The sequence below is a fragment of the Cydia amplana genome, chromosome 19 (assembly GCF_948474715.1).
Source record: "Cydia amplana chromosome 19, ilCydAmpl1.1, whole genome shotgun sequence".
Lineage (NCBI taxonomy): Eukaryota > Metazoa > Arthropoda > Insecta > Lepidoptera > Tortricidae > Cydia > Cydia amplana.
The window spans coordinates 9,626,752-9,640,500 of record NC_086087.1 but is presented as its reverse complement, the minus strand read 5'-3'; the positions used below and the strand labels follow the sequence as shown (position 1 = coordinate 9,640,500).

General features: G+C 42.7%; 1 protein-coding gene across 1 annotated transcript in view; it reads right to left on the bottom strand.

Moving 5' to 3' along the window:
• Positions 1-13,749, bottom strand: part of LOC134656981 (rabankyrin-5) — a 97,759-nt gene that overhangs the window by 12,167 nt on the left and 71,843 nt on the right. The window contains exons 6-16 of the mRNA XM_063512546.1: positions 12,673-12,816; positions 11,746-12,115; positions 11,003-11,187; positions 8,448-8,635; positions 6,655-6,808; positions 6,147-6,309; positions 5,891-5,967; positions 5,619-5,787; positions 4,998-5,234; positions 4,051-4,158; positions 659-771 (exon numbers count right to left, since the gene is read on the bottom strand). Of these exons, the coding sequence (XP_063368616.1) occupies positions 659-771; positions 4,051-4,158; positions 4,998-5,234; positions 5,619-5,787; positions 5,891-5,967; positions 6,147-6,309; positions 6,655-6,808; positions 8,448-8,635; positions 11,003-11,187; positions 11,746-12,115; positions 12,673-12,816 (1,908 nt within the window). The remainder of the gene's footprint in view (positions 1-658; positions 772-4,050; positions 4,159-4,997; positions 5,235-5,618; positions 5,788-5,890; positions 5,968-6,146; positions 6,310-6,654; positions 6,809-8,447; positions 8,636-11,002; positions 11,188-11,745; positions 12,116-12,672; positions 12,817-13,749) is intronic.

Below are 13,749 nucleotides of genomic sequence, written 5' to 3'. Positions count from 1 at the left end.
CGGCACCGCTTTCGGAGGAAACCAATGCTTTACGTTGACAATCAACGTAACGTAACGCCGTCTAGGAAACCGCGCCATCTTGTTTACATAGACAACGTTCTAGTGACGTCATTCAACGCTATATAGCGGCCGTCATATTACGGCACCGTTTTCGGAGGAATCCAAAGCTTTACGTTGACAATCAACGCCGTCTAGGAAACCGCGCCATCTTGTTTACATAGACATCGTTCTAGTGACGTCATTCACCGCTATATTACGGCCGTAATATGACGGCACCGTTTTCGGAGGAATCCAAAGCTTAACTACTGGCGTTCCAATAGGGTATTTGACTACTAATCGAATCAGCTTCTTTTTTCGAACTGTCAAAACGGTTTTGCTACTATGAAATTTATATGAAACTCTAGCATGTGACGTCACAATCAAATTACCTACTCTTTATAGTTTTATACGGGTTTTAAAATAGAAATAGTGTCTACAAATAACTGCTGTCTACGTCTCTCTATTAATCTTTTGGTGCTTTATTTCATGCATGGTGTAATATTTTTTTTTAATACAGTCAAAAACCTTATTATGGTTCCGTTTCGGACGCGACACTTCGCTACCTAGTGCTCTTGTGGATACCTAATTCCCAAAGTTTTGCATCATAAAAATGACTTACTTCTGAGCATCCCGATCGTTGGGCCTCGCGCCCGCGAGTAGAAGACTCCGAAGCAGCACCTCGTTGCCGACCGCGGCCGCCAGGTGCAAGGGCGGCGCTAGCGTGCTGCTGTCCTGTGTGTTGCGAATATGCACTTTATGTGCCGCTCAATAGAGTATACATTGGTTTGGATCTAATTACTAGGCAAATCAGACATACGTGACGTCGAAAGAAGCAAAAAGGGACTAATGTAAAATGGCGTCAGCGTACTGCTATTCTGTCTTGCGAATATGCACTCTATGCACCGCTTAATAGAGTATATTTTTAATTCACTCAAATAACAAAGCAAGTCAGATCGTCAGAAACGCGGAGGTGCTAAATGTAAGCATTCTAAAATATGTACACTAAGACAGGGGCCTATTGCATCACATATTGCATAATAAAATACAAGCTAAAACGATTTTGTATGTAAAAGTATTTTGAAATAGTCTTCATTGTACAATAGGCCCGGTACAAACGCTTGTTAAAAAAGCGGCCAAGTGCGAGTCGGACTCGCACATGAAGGGTTCCGTATTTAGGCGATTTATGACGTATAAAAAAAACTACTTACTAGATCTCGTTCAAACCAATTTTCGGTGGAAGTTTACATGGTAAAGTACATCATATATTTTTTTTAGTTTTATCATTCTCTTACGCCACGAAACAGCTCGCGGTGGACGCGCTCAACCGTGAGTTCGTGACGGCCGCCACCGTGTGTGGCGCGCCCTCCGCCGACCGCGCCATCTCCATCACCACCTTATCGCACGAGCGCGCCGCCACCGACTGCTCAATAAAGCTTAAACCTTTCACACCAGACGAAGTCGTTCAGATCTTTAGAACATCTATAGCACCAAAAAACAGTACTGACGTGTACGGCTTATCCGCCAATCTCCTCAGGCAAGCCAGCCCAGCGATCTCGTATGCTTTGTCTCAGCTATTTAACTGCTGCATGAGAGTAGGTGTGTACCCGGAGAGCTTTAAAAAGGTCAAGATAAGCCCACTGTATAAAGGTAAAGGCCAGAAGTCAGCTATTAAATCTTACCGTCCCATATCTTTAGTCCCATGCCCAAGTAAGTGTCTCGAAGTAGGATTAAATAAAAGACTACTTGATTTCTGGTCACCTAGGAATGTATTCACTGACAGTCAATATGCATACCGCCAGGGTCGATCTACCACCGACCTGGTGCGAGACGTGGTGCGCTGCGTTATGCTGGATCGCGAGGCGGGACACAGCGTGGCGGTGATCTGCTGCGACCTGTCCCGCGCTTTCGACACGGCAGATCACGCCCTCGTTGCCGACAAACTCGCCCACTATGGCATACGGGGACCGGCTTCCCGACTATTATTGTCATTCATGAACGAGAGAGCCCAAATCGTTGTCGGTGATGGCGGGAAAGTCAAGTCCTCTGAATTACAAAACCTAATGGGTGTCCCGCAGGGGTCGTGCCTCTCCAACACACTGTTCAGTGTTCTGCTAAACGACTTGCCGAAAACCATAAAAGGCGCTAAAATTTTTATGTATGCCGACGACGTAACGGCGGTAGTGAGCACGACATCTGGACGGGAGTTGGAGAGAGCGCTAAATGACGTAATGAATCAGCTGCACGAGTGGTTCCGAACAAACGGTTTGGCACTTAATAAGGAAAAGACGTCCTTCATGACGATCAAACTGAACGGCCACGCCAGCTCACCCCTGAGAGTGTGTGCGGGCGGTGCCCCTATACAGCAGGTGACCTGCACACGTCTCCTCGGGTTTCAGTTGGACAACGCTTTAACATGGGAAGCGCATATCGACGAGCTGTGCGACAAGCTGGGGCGTGCGTGCTTCGCGCTGCGGAGGCTTACGCACACCGCCGGAAGACCTGCGGTACGAGAGTGCTACTTTGCCACAGTGCACTCGCTTCTGACATACGGCGTGGAACTGTGGGGCCGCGCAGCTGACTGAAAACGCGTGTTCGCCATGCAAAAAAGAGCTGTCCGCGCTATGGCCGGCAAGGCAGCGGATGCCCCCGCGCGTGACCTCTTTCGGGATATTAAGATCCTTCCCCTCCCATGTCTGTTCATACATCAGATAGCGGTGTTCACGCGAGAAAATATTGCCAGGTTCAAATGTAAAGGTACTAACGACAGGTACAGCCTCCGCAGTAACAGACATAATAATAGGCTGGTAGTCGAGACACACCGACTCGCCAAATCAGCGAAATTGACACATATTTTGGGACCTAGCGTGTACAATCGCTTGCCCGACAGTATTAGAAAAGCAGCTACCACCGCGGGCTTTAAGAATAAATTAAAAATGTGGCTCGCGACTCACTTATTTTATAGTTATGAAGAGTTCTTTAACCTACCTATTCTAATATAAGTCAAAGTGTTGCGAACGTGTACTCAATAAATGTATGTATAAATTATGTATAATACCAAAAATGGTATATGACATGTAACTATTGTTATTAATAAATCATTTCATTTCATTTCATTTCATTTCTTATTTTAGAAGTTACAGGGGGGGGGGGACACACATTTTACCACTTTGGAAGTGTCTCTCGCGCAAACTATTCAGTTTAGAAAAAAATGATATTAGAAACCTCAATATCATTTTTGAAGACCTATCCATAGATACCCCACACGTATGGGTTTGATGAAAAAAAAAATTTTGAGTTTCAGTTCGAAGTATGGGGAACCCCAAAAATTTATTGTTTTTTTTCTATTTTTGTGTGAAAATCTTAATGCGGTTCACAGAATACATCTACTAACCAAGTTTCAACAGTATAGTTCTTATAGTTTCGGAGATAAGTGGCTGTGACATACGGACGGACAGACAAGACGAATCTATAAGGGTTCCGTTTTTTGCCATTTGGCTACGGAACCCTAAAAACGTATATTCCTAATGAACACCTCCCTTAAATCAACTTCAAATTCCAGCGGACCCATTCTTCTCCACATTTGGTGTTACATCCATTTTAGACCCAACAAGCGTTTGGAATTACTTTCCAAACTGACTGTAAAATGCACGGCTAAGTACAGTCAGCAGCAGACGTTGCTAAGCGGGCGAGGTGTTCAAAATGATCTTGACGCGACTTTATTTTTAAGATAATACGAGCGAGTCAAGGTAATTTTGAACACCTCGCCCGCTTAGCAACTTCTGCTGCTGACTGTACAAGCAGCTGTACCAGGCATGTCTCACTCCGCGATTTCGTCGCTTTGCTACAGGTAGCTAAAAGTACATCCGTTCCGCCCCAAAGTTGGGGAAAGCCATAAGCCGCGCGTGGCGCTGTCGCCACCTAGCGGCCATATCTGTGCTGATCGTAACAGACGCGTTTTGTTAGAGAGTGAGTCTTCTGTACTTAGTACTATTATTTATTCTGTGGCTGTACCTGTATGCGCGAGTTGACGTCCACTTCTACAGACAGAAGGAACATCACGCTCTCCATGTCGCACTTCTGTATCGCCACGTGGAGGAAGTTCCGCCCTTTCTTGTCCACCTGTACAAATAACATGTTCATACGTTTTGTAGTTTCCTGGTGCCTTGGTTGGTAGCAATACTGTAGTGCTATGTAACTAATTCGAATAACAATAAAAAATAAATAAAGCTGTTCAGTATAAGTTACTGTAATATCGCCGCTATACTTACTCAACCTCGTATCTGCAACACTCATTTGATGACAAAAACACCCGTATTCCGAATGAAAGAAAAGCGACATTTCCATATAATGATTGTTGCAGATATGAGGTTGAGTAAGTATAGCGACGATATGTACAGTCGCCATCAGATCCATCGCACCTCTAACACGCCTCTATTGTCAAGGCGTTAAAGTGCCTGTTCAGATATTTTTGACCACCTCGACAGCTCCGATACATCTGATGGCGATTGTACTATGCGATTATGGACCGTTTTCAATATTAGTACATAATATAACTAGATTCCAAAACAAAAAGACACGTTTAATCACAAAACTTGTTAGCTTTGCCGTGACATCGCTAGTCACAGAAGTTGAGCGTTCTATTGAACGCTCGATAAGTTTAACAAATTGAAATATTTAGAGGGTTAACATGTTTTGATCTATTGCGAAGGGCCTTCGCAATCCAACGAGCCAATCGAAAATATCAAGCGATATCCGACTTCATAAATTACTGACCCGTTAGGCCAATCACCTTCTGGATTTGCGCAAACTCGGATTATACGCATTTAGGACTAAAACGATTCCCAGCTTGCTGGGAATGAATGCCTCAAAACGCTGTTTTGGGATCTAATATAATATTTCAATGTATACGAGTCCCACGAGAGTTTTCTATTTGAAGGTGTTCAACATAGTTGTCTCACCTGTTCCGCTGCGGACGGATTCTTCGTGAGTATAGCTTGCGCAGCCTTATTATTCCTAGCAGTAAGCGCGGCAGCGAAAGGCGACACGCCCTTGTTGTCCCTCGCAGACAAGTCTATGCCCGGCTGGGAGAGAAGGAGAGAGATGATGCCCTCGTGCTGGTTCTCGATCGCGATGTGGAGGGGAGTCTTGCCTTCGGAGTCTTTGGAGTTGATGTTGGCGCCGTGTTCTAGTAAAGTCTGTCAATAAACAAAATGAGATGTAGTATGGCTAACATAATGCACAGCACAAGGTGTATGTATGGCGAGTTATCGGAGTAATATACGGACAAAATAATACGCGCCAACAGTATTGGTACAGTCAGCAGCAGAAGTTGCTAAGCGGGTGTCAGAATGATCTTGACGCGACTTTATTGTTAAGACGATAAGAGCGTGTCAAGGTAACTTTGAACACCTCGCCCGCTTAGCAACTTCTGCTGCTGACTGTACAAGGTAATAAGGTATGCCAGCTAGCGCCATAAAATTCTACTTTTTGGCACTGAGTGTGCACGACAATTCACGACGACTTAGGGATTCCACGTCACAACCGGAACGGATCAGGAATGTCGCTAGATTACTTGTTACCTGTATAACATCAGTGAGCCCCCAGGTGCAGCACAGATGCAGCGGCGACTGCTTCTCGTTGGCGACGTCAGCGCCTTCCCCCGCAGCGCCCGCGCGGCGTGACGACTCCACGTCACAGCCGGAACGGATCAGGAATGTCGCTAGATTTTCCTTGTTTTCGTCTATAGCTCTGGAAAGACATGGCTGGTCAATATTTTTGACAGACAAATACTTAAAACGAATGTTTTCACTTTGTCCAGTATACAGCAAAATGCAGATAAAATCGTTCTTACTTGTGTAGTAAAGTTTGCAAGCAGCCATCAGGCCCTGGTCCCCAGCAGTCAGCATCAGCGCCATTTCGTACCAGAATCTAAGAAGAAACAATAAGATTATGAATTTTATTATGAATCCATAAGGTTTAAATTGCGATGACATATATACAGAAGTGTTTGATATATGTCATAGACTTCTATCACAAGCCAGAGGCAACGTCTTATGACGAGCCATAAGAAAGTGAATCTTATGGTAACTTGTTAAGATTTAACTTACGCTGGCAACTTCTTCCTGTCCAGAATCAAGGGCTGCCCACAGAGGCGGCACTCCGTTGGCGTCGAGGCGACTCATGTCTACGCCCCTCACGCACAGAGCTTCTACCACGAGTCCGAGGCGACAGTGTATGGCGAGTTGTAGAGGCGTTTCGCCGGCTTCCGTTCTATGAAGATGTTTTATATTTAGATCTTTAAGATTTTTTTTGTACATATAGGGATACTTTTATCTAAACATTACTAGGCCTTATCAAATTGTAACAGGTGTACGAATATTTAGTTATTTCTGTCATCAACGGTACACAAGCACAACTCTACTAATTTAAGTGAGACTTTTCCATTTCTAAGACTCCTTTGACGTAATAATCTTTGCCTTTTATGAAATCCTTGAGTTCCATTTTATACTAACTGAAATCAAATTAACTGTTCATCGTAGAACTTATCTAGTTGCAATAACGTTTACGGACCTGTCAGCTATTTGAATTGGCAATGATTCTAATAAAAAAACTTACAAGGAATCCATATCTGCTCCGTGATCTAACAGATAGATGGCGGTTTTGGAGTCCTCTTCCACAATGGCCTGGTGTAGCACTGTGAACCCCTTGCCGTTGCGCACGTTAGGGTCCGCCCCGGACTCTATCAGGGGCGCCACTAGATTTTTGTGACCTGTGGAAATGTGGATAGACAGTAGTTTACTTGATAACATTATAGTTTGATAACCGATTTGAGAGTTAATTAAGAGGCCGGTATCGATTTTAGGCGCAAAAATGTAAAATTGATAGATTTAGTCGATGAAATTGTGCACCTTTTGTTACGTAATAGAAATAACAAGTACTGGTATCTATTAGCACGTCTTCTTATCTTGCATTTGTACAGATCATTTTTTTGAAAACTGTCTCACTAAATTAGTAATATATTTTTTTCTGATGGACGTTTAGGTAAACGCGCGTAAAGCACTGATTTAGTCGATCTTATTTGTAAATTTCGTAAAGTTTGGACTACTAAAAATGGTAATTTTGTATTACACATATCCTGTACTCCAACTTGCATAGACTACATTTTTGTTATATGACATTGAACAAGAGTAAATGAAAGTTAGACGAAATCAATTTTCACCAGAAATTACTTCAAAACAAGTGAACATTTTTCGTGAAAATCGACTTAATTTCAAGGTAATTTTGATAGTTAAACAATCTACAACATTTCCTGAAACTGTTCTTATACATAATTTTTTATAATTTATAACTATAATTTTTTGATGAATTTTTAAAAAACTGCCCCTTCTCGTCATATATTGCCGGTGACGCACGCTCGGGACCTTATTATTAAAAGGCAAGATGAGAAGACGTGTTAATAGAAACCAATACTTGTTATTTAGATATTACGTAACAAAAGGAGTACAATTTCAACGACTAAATCTATCAATTTTACATTTTGGCTCTAAAATCGTTAACGGAGCCTTAACACTCAAATGGCTTAGCCGCGTAAGCTGAAGAAGCGGGTTCGATTCTCGCCTGGGCCACCGGTGGATTTGGTCACATTTTCTTTTGTGTATGATATCTATCTCAGTTTATAGTTTCAGACCAATTAATTTGCAATAAAAACCTGATAGATAGTTATTTAATATTTGCAAAATGCAAGAATGTCTATGTGTACGAGACTTTGCAAAACTTACCTTCTAAACGCGGCTTCTAAGCGAGGCTAACAGACGTTTCTTCCATAGAGTTCGTCGCCTTTCGATGCATTTCTTGTGCTCCAGGATGACTATGAAGGTGATCTTGTGTTTGCTTATTATATATATTATATTATATATATATTATAGCCTTTTCTTCCATACTCCTTCTTTTAGTTATCTATGTTTATCTTAGTTGTTTTGTTTGTTTGTATGGATCCCTCTCTGGGTGAAGGCCTCCTCCAGTTTCTTAGTTCCATTGCATAGTTTGCTTATTATAGCACTTTACAATTACTTCAGAAGCGCTGGTGGTCTAGCGGTAAGAGCGTGCGACTTGCAATCCGGAGGTCGCGGGTTCGAACCCCGGCTCGTACCAATGAGTTTTTCGGAACTTATATACGAAATATCATTTGATATTTGCCAGTCGCTTTTCGGTGAAGAAAAACATCGTGAGGAAACCGGACTAATCCCAATACGAGCCTAGTTTACCCTCTGGGTTGGAAGGTCAGATGGCAGTCGCTTTCGTAAAAACTAGTGCCCACGCCAATTACTGGGATTAGTTGCCGAGCGGACCCCAGGCTCCCATGAGCCGTGGCAAAAATGCCGGGACAACGCGAGGAAGATGACAATTACCTTCAGATAGAGCCAGGCTAACAGGCGTGTCTCCCTCAGAGTTCTTCAAGTTAAGATTAGGCAATAAGCTGACGTTGCTTCTATCAGTGGCGGGCATGTCGCCTTTCTCGACGAGTTTCTTGTGTTCCAGGACGGCCAGGACGGCCGCCTCGTGGTTGCTTAGCACGGCTAGGTGGAGGGGAGTTTGCCTGAAAATACACGGTATATTAAAGTAAGTGAATAACTTGTATCATAGAGTTATTGACGGTAGTAGAGTAGTATTTAAAGTCCAAGAAAAAAATCGTGTCTGAAGTAGATGGTGTTGTACGGCGCCATATGTTTTGTGGAAACTGGATGATCAAACACCGTCTTTTGATTACCAGACTACCAAAGTAGCTGCATAACGTAAGAAGAGTTTGATTTGATTTGTATAATAATCCAATAAGTATTATTATTGAATAATAACATCAATAAATTGCTCCTATAATTAGCTTAAAATAATATATTATGTTACTATAACTAGTTACTATTCATAAGTGCTTGTTGCTACCAGTCAATTTCGAAGCACGATTTTTTGTAAGACTTTACATCTTCTTGTATAATCAATAACTCTTTTCTTTTATTTAAATATAATTAAAATGTAATGGACTGAATCATTTATGTTACCACTAGTGTCCGACCGAAACATGTTTTTTTGCCGAAACCGAAACCGAATGTTCGGCTTTGGCTCTAGTTTCGGCCGAAACCGAAACCGAAACTTTTGTAGACTTGTTAAAATCGTTGAAAAAATGTCATAAAACCGCTTTTACACACATATTATGGGGCTGTCAACACCCAATGTCCTTGAAATTGATGTTACTTAAGCAGTTTTTTATGAAAATTACTAGAGTTAGACCAAGATAATTATGCAACGATTTTGATAAGTTGATAACACACGCAGTGCAAGTGTTATTTTAAACGTCAAAACTTAAACTTCTATGAAATTATGACGTATAAATAACATTTGCACTAGTTGCACTGCGTATGCTATCAAAATCATTGCAGAATTTTCTTGGTCTAACTCTATTCATTCACCAGTCAAGCTAACATGTAGACACAGGGTCAACCAAAAACGCGAGCGCAGCGAGCGCGAAATTTTTTGTTAACAATATCGCAAGGCCGGGTACCGATCTTCACCTGGGCCAAAAAGTCCGAAGTGCCCCATTGAGGCGAACTTTCATGCGAAGTCAAAGCCGTGCTTAAGGCTTCAGGATAAGTAGTTGAGCACAGACTCCAACCAATGTACATTGTATTCAAAAGCGAGACCGCAGGCCGAGCATGGCGCAGCGAGGCCTCCGAAGGCTAAGCTGAAGTAGAAGACATGTGGAACACAAACCAATGGTAAATTGAGGTAAAAAGTGAGGCTAGTTTTCTTATTATTATCTTGCCCAGGGCCCAGTAACATGCGACAGTCTCATTCACTTATAGGTATTGACAGCCTCTTAAGACTGCGTCAACCGTCCAGTGGCGCCCTCATTAGTGGAATTGTGTTTTATAATAAACCAATTAATGTCTGTACCTAATATACATGAATCAGTATATGTAGGTATTAATATTGTTGTCCTACTTATTCCCCAATTTTTGGTCTTTGTCCGAAGTACCATTTCGTAAGTTTCGGCCCGGCCGAAAGGTTCGGCCGTTTTTTGGCCGAAACCGAAACTACAGCCGAAACATGATTTTTTGGCCGAAACTGGCCGAAACCGAAACCGAAACCGAACCTTCGGTCGGACACTAGTTACCACTTAATGTATGACGCAGCGCCTCCTACGCAATGTTGACGTGTATCGTCGTTTTCCGGTCAACGTTCGATCTCTGTGCTGCCAAATACAGGGCGAATTAAGAGTCCCAGCGCCGGCCCACGGATTTTTGTAGGCTTATTTAGCCGATTGAGTCTCACGCTGTTCCCATGGCTGTAATTACGTAAAGCTACCTTCGTGCGGTTCACCTAAAATAACCTTACCAAACTTTAATTCACATTTATCTTGTTTAAAAGCTGTATGAGCCGTATCCGTTTTTTTCTCGTACAAAGTGTGTAGATTGGGCGTCGCACCGTGCCCAAGCGGGGCGGACGCAACGCGCGAGGCCGGCATTAACGCCTGCTACAAGCATAAGCTGTAATACCTTATGCTTGTAGCTCGTTCGCACAGTTTATATAAAAATATTTACACAACACAATATATTTTTACTCCCCGTGCCAGATGTCTTCCAGCAGTGAGACGGCGAAACACGAGAGTTCTTTAGTACAGGCAGTATTTAGTGCCGCAAGCCCGCTTTGCGTATAGTATACACCGTTTTTATTGATATGACGACGTTGTACCCTGCTACCCACCCTACATAGCCCGACATAGCTACCCTGTAAACAGTATCATCTTGTTCCTCGTACGAGGTCTGCAGGTAAGGCCTCGAGTCGTGTTGTAACAGCGAGGCCGCGAGGCCCACAAGTCCGTTAGCGTAAGCAGCATGTAGTACCGCAAGACCAGCTTTCTTGGGTCCACCGTTTATATTAATCATTGTCATTGTAAGCGATGTGAACTAACCTGTACACAGTATCTTCCTGCTCCCCATACGAGGTCTGCAAGTTGGGCCTCGCTCCGTGTTCTAACAGCGAGGCCGTGAGGCGCGCCAGGCCGTTAGCGCACGCTGCGTGTAAAGCTGTGAGGCCCGCCTCGTTCGTATGGTTAAGATCACCGTTTAGATGCGCCGTCAGAAATACAGCCGAGTCCTAAACAAAGAAGATAAGGTTAATACGCAATTACTGGAATCATCATGTCAAATCATTACTAAACCGATTAATATTTATCGTATTTAATGTAAAAATTACACTTTTCAGATCAAGGTTGTCCTTAAATGAAACGCTGTTGTTCTATTTTTGCATAAAAAACAACAGGTGTGCGATAAATTATACAATTGAATAAAAGAGCAGGTTTTAAAGTCACCTTAATACAACAGTGAGATTCGATTCGTGTCGATGGGAATATATTACCTACTCGCTTAACACGTTCAGTTCCACGCGACCCATTTCCAAAACAAAATGAACACACCTACCGTGTTCTTGGCAGTCTATGTGTTGATATGATAACATTATACATATTCATTTGTTTTCACCCATAATACTACCTACGCTTTTCCGCTTAAGGCTCGTTTTTGAGGTGATCCCTTTAGAATCTTCTTAAGCGGGATAATTCTGACCCTTGTACCCAACGAGTTCGTACGTTGAAGCCGTTTATAACTTAGTACTAAAAAGTTAATGCCTAGGACAAACTTTCAAAAACCTACGTACCTCAAACCATCCCTGCGCCAGAATATGTAGTAAGCTATCTCCAGAGCCGGAATACACCGGATTCATTTGGCACCCTCTCGCCAACAGCTTAGCAGCAAACCCTCTCTCCACGATACTCTCATTCCTTCCCTCCACCGGGTCTTCAGTAAACGCCGCAGTATTGGTCACTGGCGTATCGAATGGGTTAGACCCATTCATGACTAGAGTTTCGCTGGAAGAGATCGAAGCCCGTCTGTCGTCGACTAGTGCGTAGTAGAGAGGTGGATGCTCGTCGGTTAGAGTTCGCAAGTTCGTGTCTAAAGCTGGCTGTTTGAGTAGGAGATCGAATATCCTTTGATTTCGTGCTATGACTGCTTGATGTAGTGGTGTGCTAAAAAAAAGGTAAGGTTTAAAATTTTAACATTTAATTATGATAACTTGGTATTTATAGTGCCATAATACTCATGTTTTCCCGAGTTACTGCGAAAAAATGTCAAAAGCAGCCGATATAATGGTCTCGAAGCATGAATCTAGATTTTAACTGGATCGGTCATGAGGGGTGGGGGGAAATAACCGAATGGGATAGTCTTATGTATTTTTCAGTAGGAGTAGCAGCGAAAGCGCTATTATCGTTTGTCCTTGTCACAGTCTCGCATTTTTTTATTCCCCACTGTAAATTAGTATGTATTATGGTGGACAACAAATAAATTCGACCAATCATAGTGTCGCATTGCGTATGTTTTGTCCCTCACGGAGGCACGCGTATACCACTTCTATAGGATCCTACCTTCTACGTCTCGAAGGCAAACTTTTTGCATCAAGTAGAACTAAGTACCTATTATATAATAACTACATAAAAAATATGTGTGTGAATTTTAATTGACTTTAAGTCAAGGCCTCGGAAATAAAGCCAGGGGTATGTCTTTTTGTGTATGGTTGAGAACTTACAATCCTTTCCGATTTTGTCTATTAATATCAGCGCCTTTTTCAATCATGACTTCCGTGATTTCTGCCATCTGGTCCATAGTTTCCTCATCGCAAGAGCTTGCAGTCAATCCGGCTACAAGGTGCAATGCAGTGTCGCCTTCCTCCCTGAAATTAAATAGTACTTGTATCCAAATAATACTTAAAACATAAGTAAATATATATTCATTATCGCACCAATAATTATACATTTTAAATACATGTAAAACTACAAATAAATTTTAACGGAAAATAGAACCAGGTAAAAACAGGTGGTCTTATCGCTAAAAAGCGATCTCTTCCAGGCAACATTTAGGTAGCAGGAAATCAAAACACAAACTCATACAAAAGTCAACATAATTTTAGGTTTCCTGCTCTCTATTTAGTCAAATTGATATAGAAAGAAGCCTATTTCTCAATTGAACGGCTTTGCGGTGCCATTGGAGTTACGTAAGCCTGTAGAGATGCTTATGATCCAATGTCAATGGCCAGCACAGTGTTGAAGGAAAGTCGTGACCGCAGGCGTAAGTGCTGTTGCTGCAGAAAGTAGGCTCCAATCAATGGCCAAGGCCGCCTAATTGGATTTACTTACTTAGTAGTTAGGTTACAGTTGTCTATAAAAAGTTTAGCGGCGAATGAGTCCCTCAAGTCTGTGGACCGATGCAGTAGGGTCCTGCCTACTTGGAGTAGCATTAGCATCAGTGCATTGCTGAAGGAGTGTGGTGGCGATGGAAACGCTGTGGCAACACTTTTAGTGTCCGAATTTACTTACTTGGTAGTGAGGTTACAGTCGGCCCCGTTGTCTACCAAAAACTTAGCGGAGAACGAGTCTCTCGTCTATAGACCGATGCAGTAAGGTCCTGCCGCGGGCGCCCCTAGCATTAGCATCAGAACAGTGCTGAAGGAGTGTGGTGGCGATGGAAACGCTGTGGCAACACTTTCAGTGTCCGAATTTACTTACTTGGTAGTGAGGTTACAGTCAGCCCCGTTGTCTACCAAAAACTTAGCGGAGAACGAGTCTCTCGAGTCTATAGACCGATGCAGTAAGGTCCTGCCGCGAGC